The sequence below is a fragment of the Schistocerca nitens genome, chromosome 1 (genome assembly GCF_023898315.1).
Source record: "Schistocerca nitens isolate TAMUIC-IGC-003100 chromosome 1, iqSchNite1.1, whole genome shotgun sequence".
Classification (NCBI taxonomy): Eukaryota; Metazoa; Arthropoda; class Insecta; order Orthoptera; family Acrididae; genus Schistocerca; species Schistocerca nitens.
Genome location: NC_064614.1, coordinates 922,673,567 through 922,688,442, shown reverse-complemented (window position 1 = coordinate 922,688,442; position 14,876 = coordinate 922,673,567). Strand labels below are relative to the sequence as shown.

Below are 14,876 nucleotides of genomic sequence, written 5' to 3'. Positions count from 1 at the left end.
AATCTGTTGTGTTTACCTTCCTCTTAAAGCACCAATGTCTTGGAACAGGAACAGTATTACGGTGAGCTTTTAACTGAACAAGTAGTTTGGGATCTCTGGCAGTAACATCATGCATTTCAACAACATCTGGTCTACTGACAAGTTGTTTCAACTCTGCAACACTGAGTCTAGTCAGTTTCTTCATTTTACGCTTTGAAAGCTTTGTTTTCTCCTCTTCCTTCTTCTAAAAAATGCAAAACAGTAAATTGTTGTTAAAATCAGGAAATATTTCAAATCTGGGAGAGAGAAATCTAGAGAAACCAGTATTGTTAATGGCAATATAATACAAACTTAACTATACTATTAGTGCAAATATGAATCTGTCAAATGTGACAGAATCTCTCTTACTTATGTCCAGAAAAACATACACAAGGATTTGGAACATTGTTCAGTGTTAATCATTCCATACTATATTGCGCACTTGATGCTCATGAGAACCACTTCTCTCAGCTGTACTAAGACCACCTTCTTTGTCTCTTCCCTGGAACATTTTGATCAAAGTAAACCTTTGGAGTTCTGTGAGGTCCCATCTTCCTTGCATGATAGACAGCAAAACTGCGATCACTTCAATTCAAGGTTCTCCAAGAAACTTCTGTCAAACAGAAGCTGTTGTTGGATTTTTCATTGCTTATTTTATCTAATATTGTTTTCTGTAGGATGGAACTTCATTTTTGTTGTCTGGAGACAGTTCTTATTTGGTACAGTTATGGCTTCTAGTCCTCCGTGTGGTAATATTGGTAGGAGACAAGTCTTGTATAGGCTGAACTTAGAAAGTATATCAAAATATTCTGTTTCCAAGTATTTGACTTACCACATGACAGAATTTGGAAACTTTTTGAAAATTCTGTTTCCATTCTCTTGATGTATGGTACTGACTACAGAAATGATGCTATCCAAGCATTAGAGATTGTTGAACATATATATCTCCTCACCTGTTGTTCTTGGATGGATTGTCGGAGAGGTCCTATTTGACACCAAATCAACCCTCATGATGTTGCTGATTTTAGAACCAATTTTTATGATTCCTTCATGCCAAAGGTCTAGTTTGGTTTGTGCGTACACTTCTGTCTCCCCCATTTTAACTAACATGGTTCAATATTTTTACCATCAGGTAAAATCATAGCCCAGTAGGAGACATTAAAAAAGAGAACTACCAGTTGACATCTGACCTTGATATAGACTCTTAATGTGCACAAAACAAAGTAATGCTGTAATAATAGGAAATTAATTCAGGCTCATAAGCTGTATGTGGCCCTTGTGAATTTCTAGTGCAGATATTGTAGACTTGTCAATGCTGTACACGAGCAATTTTTATACATTGTACATAGGAGTTCTTTATAGTGTTACAGGTTATGCAGTTAAGTTCTAAAAACTGTAAACTACATGTGCTCAAATGCCAAAACACACTGACCGTTTGATCTTTCACAGAAGCAAAATGCAATGCCAAGGTTCCTGATGTACGATTTGTACTCCATGAAATTTTCAGTACTTACAAAAATGATTAAAAAGAGACAGAAAACTTATTTCTGATTCAGCACAGATTGTGTTTTCATGACAAATTGTTTCAAAACAGCTTATGATTAAAACACTAACTCATTTCAAAGGTCTGAAGAAAAATGCTGAAACCATTCTTGAAGTTCAGGTGAATACAGAAGCTTATTAACACAAATGTCTGATCTCCTATCTGTCATGCATTTCACAGTGGCATGTAGAGTACCATATTTACACAAACATTAGGTGACCTTTTTCTTCCAATTTCTGTGGTCCAAAAATGCACCTGCAGCTTAGATTCTGAGACAAAACCTGAGGAAGTTCTGAAAAATGCCACTAGAAATCGTAATATAAGTTATTTTGCCAGAGAAGCCATTGTGTTAGTGTTTCAAGTATTAAATATTAATTAACCCTGTGGTGCATGAATTTCACTGCAGTGGACAACTTTTAATGGTCAATTCTCTGGCATTTTCAATCAGTCATGAGGCTGTAAATGCATGCAGGACACAACACCAGTAGGAAGTCCCCACTGCAGTGAACTGTGTGCATTTGCAACCTCAGGACTGACTGAAAATGCCAAAGAAGCCACCATTAACAGCTGTCCACTGTAGTGGACACTATGCGCCACAGGGTTAAATTCAAATTTAATATTGCTCATATTTGCATTTAGTAGTTTTTTTGAATACTTATCGCCAATAAAATAAATCTCTTTACATACGTGTCACCAAAATGGACATTTTTAAGAAACTTGCAGATGTTGGCAAGCATGGGGAGTACAGTTTACATTTCGACAGCTCCAACTCCATTCAGATGCTGCCAGCATATACCCATATACATCAAGCCATTTCTTTATGTTGCAAATATTCATGACTTAACAATAAGTGTTACAATGCATTCATTTAATTTCATATTTATGAGTACAATAAGTTCCACATTTGAATATGAGGGTCCTTATAAATGAACTTTTATGAAATCTTGTTACGTCCACGAGAGATTTCTATCACAACAGACTCTCAATACGAATCACATGTTATCTATGCTGCATTCAATGGGTGAAACTTTTCCACTGCAAATACCTCACCCCGTTTCATTTATGTTTCATTCAGTGATCTCTGGGTCAATGAGAGTAGTGCTTGCTATGATGTTTGTGGGTGGTACTGTAGTGATTCAAGAATTTCTGTGTAAATTCTAGAACCACTCAGACTTCTACCATCTCAAACACACGATATTCTGGATACAAGAGTGGGATGGTAGAATCCTACCTACTACGTGTCACGTTTGTGAGTGCAGGTTTAACATCAGTCGCGGAAAAAAAGGAGATGTGGCGGACGAACAGCACCGAGAAGTACCTGTCGGGCAATCCATAGATGTTTTAGTGAGTGCATAAGGAAGAACCATGGAGTTTATATGCAGCTCTGTGCTTATTGGATCATTGACTATTGTTATTAAAACAAAGACAGTTGAACAAGAAGTCTTGGAAACTCTTGACGTGACCTTGCTATAGGCAAGACTTATTTTCTGATTTATGTTAAGAAAAGTTATGGTATGAAAGCCAACTTCCTTTTAACTGTAATTCAATTTGTTTCTGATGTTCGACTATACGAGATACTTACCGGAAGTGATATGTTGAAAGTGAGAGTTTTATTGTGTATGAAAGTCAAATACATCGTTAATTGACGAAAAGCAAGTAGACAGAGTCTAAAAATTCCATTACCTAGCGTTACTGGACGGAAAAGAAGTCAAGAGGGTTTCCAGCAGCCAGCAGCCGGATATACAGTGAAGAAGAGTGGCTGCAAATTCCAAGCAAGTCACCTCATAAAGAAGTGGAATGTGGTTTGGGGAGAATAAACCGAAAGAACTGAGATTCACACTCACGCTTTAAGTCGGAAATGTTAGAGTACATTAGGTTTTCACCCTTTGTTTCAGTCTATTTTAGCATTTTTCTTAAGTGCTAGGTTTTAGTCTACCATGACAAAGTGTGTTCACTATACCACGAAGTTTAAAAGAGGAGTGGTTTCTCTTGCTGAGAAAACATCAAATCATGCTGCAAGTCAACAATACAGGATAAACAAGAGCAATGTGAGACTGGGAAGACAGCAAAAGGAACAACTTTTAGCTTATTCCTGCAACACAGAAACATTTTCTATACCAAAATGTAGGCATTATTACAGGTTAGAAGTTGGGCTGAATGATTTCATTACGGAGTAGCAACAAAGTGTTTACCCGTCAGTGCAGAAATGATTGAAGTTAAAGAACATGAAGTTGCTCGACAGCAGAAAATCGCAAATTTCAAAGAAGCCACAACTGAGTTGCCCGTTTCATGAAACATTTGGGACTGTCTTTCCGTAGGGTACTTCAATTGCACAGAACTCGTCAAATTTCAGCAGTTCACAATTAGACAGGGGACCATTTTACTTGCCACTATTTATTCTTTTTAAGCACAAATATACATTTGGAATCGTTATATTCTTCCATAATTTGTGTGACGTCCCTGTCCCGTTTCTTCTCCTTCCTCATTCTAACAAACAATCTTATCACTAATTCTATAACTATTCCTGCCATTGTCAAAACTTATTTGCCGATTAATTTCACTAACCCTGTCAGAATCATTGGATTCGTTATCCCGCGAGTATTCTCCGGCTAGGCATTGTTACATGTTCATACAACGCATTTTCCACGCTACTTCGAGAACAGAACTTAAACGGCTGCTAGCCTGGGACCGTACAACTGGCCCTTATTAGTGTAGCGATCTGGCCAAAAATTTTCTGTCAAAATTTCATTTTCTTGTATACACCGAGAAGATAATACATAATCTTTCTTACCTATTATTCCTGTTAGTCATTTATTTCCACTCTTGTAGTCTGAATCTATGGTTTTCGCTAGTAAATATAACAACTCTGATCATTCGCAAACCCAATCAACCACATAATCAGACTGCGATTGACATTTATCTGTTCAGCTTTATTCCACTCAGCTTGCATAGCCCCGTCCCCTTTTGTCTGCAGGATAGTTTATTTCTAGATACGACGAGAATTCTCCTGACAGACATCACGTATACTATGCACGCATTCAAAAATCAACTTATGATTCATTCAGAAATCAACTTAGAAGGTGTTAAAGAATGTTAAAAAACCAACATGGATGCGTTGAAAATCATACGAATAACCGGAATGACCGATAGACCAATGTGCACTGGATGCTAAGCACTTTGTGACACACGGTTTTTTTCCCCAAGAATATGAATATGCACCCCTGCTCCCCCCCCCCCCCTCAAATTGCAACTTGCCACCCTAGATTCTGCGCATGCATGTTTGAGGCTGGCAGCTTGGGCGCGCCAGTAAAATTTTTCCCAATAGCATCTAGGTGCTTACTGCGACTGCTAATACAGCCAACAGCCACATTTCTGTAGCGAGAGAAGATATGCGACTCAACTGCGCATGTGCATGAGCTTGCTTGTAACTGCTATAACGCATCTATTGTAAACAGTTGTGACGTCACGTTCATTGGAGGCAATTTGTTATTACGAAGCATTGCACAGTCTTCCTAAAGCCTTTGACACATTTTGCTGCTGGCAGACACTTGTATGAGTACTGTGTTTTGTTGTTATATATGGCACATTTCATTTGCAATTTAAGTTCTATTTTCGTTTTTTTCTCTTGTTCATCTTTTATTGCTGCAGTATTATTCTGCAGTAGTGGGATATAGTAATATCCTTTGTTAGAGTATCGGTTCTTACCAGTCAAAATTACGAAAATTTAACTGGAAACTACAAGAATAAAAAATTCCCAGAATTCTAAAAAATTCCCGATTTTTTCCCGGTGTTCTCCCGGATGAAAAAATTCCTGGGTTTTTCCCGGATCTCTCAGGCCGTATACACCCTGTTCACATTTGTTCTTCCTTTGGCTTTAATATTGGATTTATAGAACAACTGTGAAAAGTGAGAATCATAACATCTGTTCTTTCGGACATGTCCAAAAGAACAGATACCATCTTCATGTATATAGTTAAGGCTCACTGGCCATTTGATCTTCTTCTTCTGTGCAGATGCACAAACAGTGCCCAAACTCTTACGGGAATCAGCAAAAAGCCGCCAGTAATGAGTATAATGGATAAGGGCACTATGAATATAGTGCGGGACAATAAACTGGGAATGTGGGTCTCACGAGAGGCGTGCCAGAGATGAGGTCCTGCAGTCACACTATCCTCTGTGTCCTCGGTGGCTCAGATGGATAGAGCGTCTGCCATGTAAGCAGGAGATCCCAGGTTCGAGTCCCGGTCGGGGCACACATTTTCAACTGTCCCCGTTGACTTATATCAATGCCTTTATGCAGCTAGAGGTATTCTTTTCATTGTAATAACATAAATTGCCATACAGTGAGAGTTCATCTTTAGATTATGGATTCTAACTGCTTTGTTATGTTCACAAGTAACTGAACCACATTTCCGTCCCTCTATACAGTGGTAATCCAAAATTTCATTGACGACAGAAATGCAGAAGCTGCCACAGCAGCTTCTGCCTTTCTTTGTCAGAAGAAAGACTAGTTCAGAAGTTTAGGAATGAACTTAGTGAGATAATTTATTACCAAGTGTGAAACCTCCCCAACTCAATTGCTTTCATTACCGTAAGTATTAGCAGTTGTACACTTTGAATTATATTTTTAGTAATTAGAGACAATAGAAAAGTTTCAATAATTATTTTGACTTTCCAGAGGCAGTTCCCAGTTTGATTACAGGCACATGTAGGACAGATAACCACGAAGATTCTGAAGACCACTCCTTAAGAACTCACAGAATACAAGAACCATAACTGATAACACAAGTGTGCAAAATGAGTACTGGAATAGTGTCATTGAAGTTACTATGTGATTTAAAATGGATAATAAATAAATGCGAAATACAATGAAATTTGGTAAAAGTTACACATTGGACACCTGCTTGCATATTCAGTAGTTTATGTGTGCTATATATGTATAATATGCATCAAAGTAGAGCCTTTGTCATCAGTTAGTAAGATTATAAGGTACTATCTGCTGACAAAGGCTCCACCACTGTGGTTTTGAACTGCAAGGATTACTTGGCAGAAGGACTTTGCCAGTTGTCAGACTTGTCAATCAACAAACCCTGTCACTGTGACCCCATTCCAGAAATCCAGCAGAATCTACAGTCTCTCGTCAAATCCTTAGGCCCATCCCAGAACCTCTTCCCTGAGTCTATACCTCTCCTCACGCCTACCATCCCTGCACTCCTACCCATCCACCCAGACTTGTCAAAGTGGCCGGTTACTGTGCCCCCACCAAGAGAATCTCTGCTCTCACAGACCCAACACATTCGCCAATCATTTCCTACAGTAGCTCTCCACAGTTCCTTTACCACATGGTGCCCTGCTTGTCATTGTTCATTATTGATGCCACCTCTCTTTTTCCACTAACATCCCTAACACCCAAGACCTTGCCACTGTCGAACACTACCTGTCCCAATGTCTGACAAATTCCAAACATACAACCTTCTTCCTTGTTATTATGACAAACTATACCCTCACCCACAATTGCTTCACCTTTGAAGGAACCACCTGCAAAAAAAATCCATGGTACAGCAATGGGCACCCACACGGCACCATCTTATGCCAACCTATTCATGGGCCATCTAGAGGAATCCTTCCTAACCACTCAGAATCCCAAACCTGGTTTACATTTATTGATGACATCTTTGTGATATGGAATGACAGTGAGGACACCCTATCCACATTCCTAATGACTTCAACAACTTCTCTCTCATTCGCTTCATCTGGTCGTCTTCAACCTAACTAGCCACCTTCCTCAAAGTGTACCTTCACCTCAAAAATAGCTAGATCAGTACCTCCATCCATATCAAACCTAGAATAACTGCATTTCAGCAGCTACCACCCATTCCACACCAAGAAGTAACTTCCATACAACACAGCCACCCATGGCTGTCACATCCTCAGTGACAAGGATTCCCTCTTGTAATATTCCACGGGTCTTACTGAGGACTTCACAGACAGAAATCATCCTCCCAACCCTGAACAGAAACAGCTCTCCTGTGCCTTATCTCTCCAATCTCTCCAGTCACCCACCACTTCCAAAAGTCTTACTGTCTGTTCACGAAGAGCATTTCCCTCGTGCTTAGTACCACCCACTACTGGAGCAACTGAATCACATTCTCCGCCAGCATTTCAACTAGCTCTCATCGTGGTCTGAAATGACTAATGTCCTACCCACCATTCTTCCTAACCCTCCACAGTGGTATTCCACTGCCCATCAAAACTATACAATATACTCGTCCACCCCCACTCCAACCCTGCTCCCAACCCCTTGCCTAATGGCTCATACCCCTGTAATAGAGCTAGATGCAAGATCTCTACCATACATCTTCGCACCACCACCTGCTCGAGTCCGGTCACAAGCACCACCAATCCCATCAAAGGCAGGGCTACCAGTGAAAGCAGTCATGTAATCTACAAGCTAAGCTGCTACCACTGTGCTACGTTCTACATCGGCATGGACAACCAACAAGCTGGCTGTCCACATGAATGGCCACCAAGAAACTGTTGCCAAGAAACAGCTGGACAACCCAGTAGTTGAGTTTGCTGCCCAACACAATGCTATTCACTTAAATGACTGCTTCACAGTCGGCACCAACTTTTGTAAATCGTGCAGGTGGGAATGCTCCCTGCAGTATATTATATGTTCCAATAACCATCCTGGCCCCAACCCCAACCTTTGTTACTCATTGTCCTTCATCCACCTGTCCTTGTTCCAGCACTACACAGCCTTCTATTCCACCAACACAGCTGCAGTCATTTTGCTTGTTTCCTTTTCTGATCCACTCCTCCACCCAACCTCCAGCCTGCACCTAGTTTCCCTACTCTCTCCTCACTAAGTCCCTGTATGCTCTACAAGCTACCCTGCTATCCCTCCCCCTCCCCACCTCAGTGTCCTCCTTACCCCCTCCACCCAGACTGCTTCTCCAATCATGCACTTTTGCCTCAGTGGCCAGAGACAGTGGTCAAATGTGCGTCAGCTGTGTTTGCATGAATGTGAACTTGTGTGTGTGTGTGTGTGTGTGTGTGTGTGTGTGTGTGTGTGAACTATTTCAGAAGAAGGCCTTTCGGCCAAAAGCTTACTGGTTTAGCAGTCTTTTGTTGTGCCTGCCTGTGACTAAATGTCTCCACTATATGGTGAGTAGCAACCTGTCCTTTTCATAGTTTAGTCAGATTTCTATTACTTCCTTGATCACAGAGTCCCGACAGTTCAATGTGTGAGCAAGAATTCTCATTTGTTCAAACAAAATGTGGTCTATATTTAACAATCTGTGCTTGGGTAGTGCTGATTTTTTGAAATTCCCTTCTTTAAGTTGACATTTATACTCTACAGAGCAATCAGCAACAGTCTTTAGAGACTGCCCCACGTAGCTGTTTCCACATTTGCAAGAAATATTATAAATCACTGGTATTCTCACACCGAAGGACAGATCTGTTTCCTTAGCTGTTTAGGACTCTATAGTTGCAGTTACGTGGAGCAGTCTATAAGGACTGTTGCCAATCAATGATTAGAGAATCGGTGTCACCTTAAATATAGGAATTTTTAAAAAGCAACAGTGGCTGAGCACCGTCTGTTAAATAAACACCACATTCTGTTTCGACAAATGAGGAGTCTTGCATTGAACTATCTCGGCTCTGTGATCAGGGAAATAGTTGAACTTAGAATAACTGATATCAATTTTAAGAGAGACACTGGCTATGCATTTATCAATGCTTGCACCTGATAGAGGGAGAACACAGAGAAAGATTTCTCACAGTTTACCACCTGATGTAAAAGATGGTGCTACAGGTGAAACTGGACTACAAGTCTAAATATAATCTTTGGACATAAAGCGCATTACCTCAGCATACACTAACTCTGTGGCATAATCCAGCCAAACATATGGCATGCTCTGACGTGAATGTGGGAGCCTCACTAGTTTCATGACAGTCAGACTTACTCCCCAACGATGAAGGAGGAAATCATCAAAAGCTTGGAATTTTATCCAAGTCTGATGTGGCAAGTAAAGCGAGAACTTTTTATTCATGAATAAATACTGACTCAGCATATAACTATGTCTCCTTCAACACCAAATGACACTGCTAGCTAAATTACATTCTTGACACTATTTACAATATAAAGTAATGTGAGATGTAGCAGTTACCTCTTCTTCCTCTTCTGCATCATCATCAAAGTCTTCTTCTAATTTTGGCACTTTTTTCAAATCGGGTTCCTTTACTGGTTCTTTCTGCACCTGTTGTGGCATCTCTTCCACTTTCTCAGGTTCTGATATGCGGAATGTTTCAAAAATGCGAGCAAACTGACGATACATTGGATCAAGTTCATTCAGCCCTAAAGTTTCTTGTATGTATCTGAAAGAAGGGAAATAAATTCAAATTATTCTATTCAGATGTAATTAAGCCACTAAAAAGTGAATATGTCAATATCATCCCAGAGTAGAAGGTATTCAATTCTGTTGCTCTTACATTTGACAATATTTCTACAGGTATTAACACATAAACAGAAGCACGATACTGACAAACATTAAACCTATGGTGAATACCTTTGAAGCCTCTGCAAGTGGCTTTCATTAACACTGAAGTCTTTCTCGCCCCAGTGACGTCCATAAAGATTAATAAATTTATATTTCAATGTATTTGCATTATCCACCCAGACAGCCATGAGTGTTCCACCAGTGCCAGATCGAATTCACCTGGCAGACTAACAATGGGGGGTGGGTGTGCTGGATAGCCTGTTTCGCAGATCCCACTAGGTGAATATCAGGACGGTACCCTAGTCCCACATCAATTACACAATTCACAAACTTTAGAAAAGTTTTGTTAACTTTCAGTTGAATAACATTTCATGCAGACAATTGGAGTACACATATTCTGTCCTGCGGAGGGCTGGAGGGAAAGGGGGAAAGGGAGAAAGGGGGGGGGGGGTAGCAATGGGAAGAGCATCCTGCAACCACTTAAATTAACCATACCAAATCCATTAATATTTCATATAGAGTTTACAAGACTGTGACAACATGGTATCATCCTCTTCAAGTGAAGTGGAGTATTGTAATGCTACTCACCATGGTCTGTTAGTAGACAGCCACAACCAGGAGTAGATGGTATCCTCACTCCACTTTATTATATTAAAATAAATGAAAAAACAAAGAAGCGATGAGAAACACCGCATTATCTTTGTTTGCCAGGTGGTAAACTAAAAGACAAAATGTAAGAGCATGTCTGGCAATAAAGAAATCGGCCCATTTGAAACAAAAAGAACAAGCACAAAGAGAACAAATGAGTAGGCAAAAGGTAGAATTTGGTATTTTAGTTGGACCTATTTTCACCTTATAAGGGTATATCAAATTAATGTTCTTCCAGTCTTAGTTTATCTTATGCTATGAACATCTTCTGTGGATACAAACAACAGATTCTTAAGCAGTAAATCAGTTTCCTTGTAACTGTCTCCAGTATGGAGTGCTAGTCTCCCACTGGATGTCTCCCAGGTAGTAATTAGAGGCATGGTGGACACCTGGGAATAAAATACTTAAAGTGGGCCAAAACTAGCAACTTGAAGCCAGGTGTGTGTCACCAAAGGCTAGAGAAGAAAACCTTTAATTAAAATTACCTGGTTCTCCAAGTCACATGTTGGACATGAAGCCAAGCCCACATACTGGAAAATCTGAAAGGTTGTAAAGCATCAACAAGTCTCGGGCTCAGGATGTAAAAATACTGATGACGATCCTGGCAAAGAAAATGTTTCAAGCATAACGCAGAAATTAAAAAAAAGTTATATGGCTATTAGGACGTCTGATCACTGGTAATGTGAGAATTTTGGAGGAAGAAGTAAACTGACCACAAGAGGGAGTACACCAAGAAAGTTACCATATATAGCTTCTTTCAGTGTGATAAGGGTGAACACTAATTAATAACTGGATTTGGAGTGTCCAATACCACAAGAGAGATAGTCTATAGTGTCACAAACACTGCCACTAACAATGCTGTTTTTTCCAACTTGAGTTTAGATATTTTTTTTTTATATTTTAATATATTCACAGAAATATTTGTTTCACATAGAGTTAATGGGAATTGTGTCGATGCAGTATTGTCTTTTTCATTTGACATGGATCTTTGCAGTGCCTGTCATAGCAAAATATTACACGACAGGCAGCGACTGCATGTTGGTAGCCACCTTGCTGAGAGGCCTCAGTGCACTTTGTTGAAATAATAAATAAAAAAGGGACACTCAAAAAGAGAGGAACCAGAGGTTATAAAATGAGAACCACTGAAAGGATCATGATGCTACTGCTTACAGAAGAACATACGGTCCCTACAAGAATGCTGAAGCCCAAAACCCTCCACCAGAGGAACAGATGCAAGCCCACCCACCTAATGAAACAACCATTCATTGCATTCAGTTCTGATGAAAATGGAGACATGGAGGCTTCAAAAGAAGAATCAGGGTGTGCAGTGTGGAATATAGTGGGAGAAGTACATGGAACGGGAAATTCATCAAAGATCAGAACGTGTACAAAGTGTACTGCATGTCCGTACAAGAGTCAAGGCGCGGCATAAGCAACTCAATGAAGGGTTGATCGTTGGATCAACACATATGATCTGGAACGCCACATTTATTGTCAATAACATTGTCCAGCAGGTGGATGCCCTCATTACTGAAGACCTGCATGTTATGATGGCAGCTGCAGAGGTCCGATTCTGCACTGAAATTGCAATGGATGTGCAGTGTGCTCCTGACACTTGTGCCATTCTTCAATGAATTTCCATCTCCACACTCCTTCCACTGTCACGAAATGTACCACGCCCCTTTGCTCTTCTTTTAAAACCTCAATTCATCATTTTCAGAATGACTAAGTGTAATGGGCACATGGATGCATGTGCATGTCCTCTTAGTGGTTACTTTGGGACCTCAGTGCACTGATCGGGACTACACCTTCTTCCATAGGAAATGGCATTAGGATCCCTTCAGCTGTGTTCATTTTGCAACCTCCAGTTCATTCCTTTTTGAATGACTCTTGTAGATATCATTGGAAGAAAATTCTGAGACACTGAATGTATTTTATTTCAATCACATTATTTTATTCTGTAAATCTAGCAGGAAATAATTTGCATTCAATCAAAAGAAATTTGCAATAAATGAATAATTTGAAAACCAAACTGAATATATTAACAATTTAGCAAAGAAATAAATAGCTGCACTTTAATAAAAATATCTGACTAGGGCATTATAATAAAATTATTATATTGTAAAACAGAAAATCTGTGATAGAATAATGACAATATTATGAAAAGTTTGAACTGCTACTCTCCATATAGAGGAGATGTAGAGTCGCAGACAGGCACAACAAAAGGACTGCTATGTATTTGAGCTTCCGCCAAAAAGCCTTCTTCTAAAATAGAACACACACACACACACACAAAGGCACAAGCACAACTCATACACATGACCACTCTCTCTAGCCACTGAGGCTAGGCTGGACTCATCATTCTGTGTAAAGTGACAATTGGCGACAACCGTGTCCATATTTGGCTATCCATAAATCATTCCACTGAAGTTGTTACCTTGTTAGGGAGAGGAAAATTTGTCTAAACATAACACAACAAACAACATGAAATCAGCTGTTTGTTATGAAATAGTTTGAAATTTTTGAATCTTAGAGACGTAATGCGAAGTCAGTGGGTTTTTAATGTCATGGAAAACGGCAGTTTTCCACATTCCCAGGTAGAAAATGCCATAAATCTGAGGCCAGCAGTGACAACCAATAGCTATTTAATGTTGAAATTAGATACTTATTCATCATGGCTGATCGTGGTTCAACACAGATTAAAGTAACAGTTCCTTTCCACATTAAGAAATGGACTGGAGGTGTTTTGTATCCAGTCACAGTGAGCATTAGCAACTAAACAATACTGTGCACAATAGCACTGTGTTAGTCATGGTTGAATGCAGTGTTTCACTACCTCTAATGCATAATTTACAACAAAAGTACTATTACGAATGTCTAAATTCATTACATGATTTAAATTTCATTTAGCTGAAACATTTCAGAATTGCTTGTCTGACTGAAAGTAGTTGTCACTTGACAGATATTGGGCTGGACTGCTCCCACCACCAATACACCAGGCGGGAGCCTGGCACTGTCGGCTCCCTCCGTGTTGCCACTTCTAATACACCAGCTAAAGCTCTGTGCAGGGCCTGTCCTCAGTGAGCCTCTGCAGTAAGAGATCTGTGTGACTTAGCTTCGCGTGCAAATCTAAACTGGTGACACTTGGCAAGAACAGACACCCTGAGAGGTAATCCACAAAACTCTACTCTTTCCAGGTCGCTGTTATTTTTAGTGAAACATACACAAATAATTTGTGAAAGGTGCATTTGACACTAGAAAAGCTATATGCCACCCTTGTTACGAGTTGAGAAAAATTTAGGATTTCGCTATAAATCTACTTGTGCTCACAAGTAACTAATGGAATACCAAGATATAACTTATATCTGTTAGGCGCTACCATTTTCTTAGAGAATTAATAGGAACAAATAAGGAGGATACTGTTCAGATTGATGAAAAGTGGGAGAACATGGGACACAGATTAAAAAAGGTTACACAGATGATATCACAGTGGTAGTATGGCAGCCACAATTAGCAGACGTAAGAGAGTAATTGTAGTACATGCTAGAAATTCCAAAAGCTGCTGTAAAATAAATAAATTTTATGTGGCTCACTGGCCTGGGGCAAGTCTTTCAATTTGATGTCACTTTAGACACTTGCCTATCACTAATCTACTCCAGTTATCCAAACAAAGAAAGGGGTCCAGAGTTTAACGTGGAATCTGAACTACATCTTATTTCTGGCAACTCCTCACATCATTGGGAGGTGAAGGCTAAGTTAAAATGCAAACTGACAGATCCAAGGTCTGGCTGGGATTCAATCCCGCAACCTCTTGGTTGCCAGCCAAGCACTTTACCGCTAGACCAGCAAGCCCAACTGTCTGGTCTGCTGTCATTCAGTTCAAATAAAATCTCTGATTACTATGAAGAGATGAACCACAACACTTTTATGAAAAGGTTTGAAAACTTAATGAAAAACTCTATAACTGTTATGGGTAACATGCTGTGTCATCAATGAAACAAATTAATTTTTCAAAATATTATGTAATGTGATGGATAAAAAATTTACTCACCAAGCGGTGGCAGGAGAACACATGTTTGCAAGCTTTCGGAGCCAGTTGCTCCTACTTCAGGAAGAAGGGTTGAAGGGGAAGGAAGAGGGGTGAAGGAAAAGTACTGGTGAGT

General features: G+C 39.8%; 1 protein-coding gene across 1 annotated transcript in view; it reads right to left on the bottom strand.

Annotated features, from left to right (window-relative positions):
• The window catches only part of LOC126192627 (splicing factor 3B subunit 2), an 88,944-nt gene that overhangs the window by 26,099 nt on the left and 47,969 nt on the right, over positions 1-14,876 (bottom strand). The window contains exons 6-7 of the mRNA XM_049932617.1: positions 9,736-9,943; positions 17-223 (exon numbers count right to left, since the gene is read on the bottom strand). Of these exons, the coding sequence (XP_049788574.1) occupies positions 17-223; positions 9,736-9,943 (415 nt within the window). The remainder of the gene's footprint in view (positions 1-16; positions 224-9,735; positions 9,944-14,876) is intronic.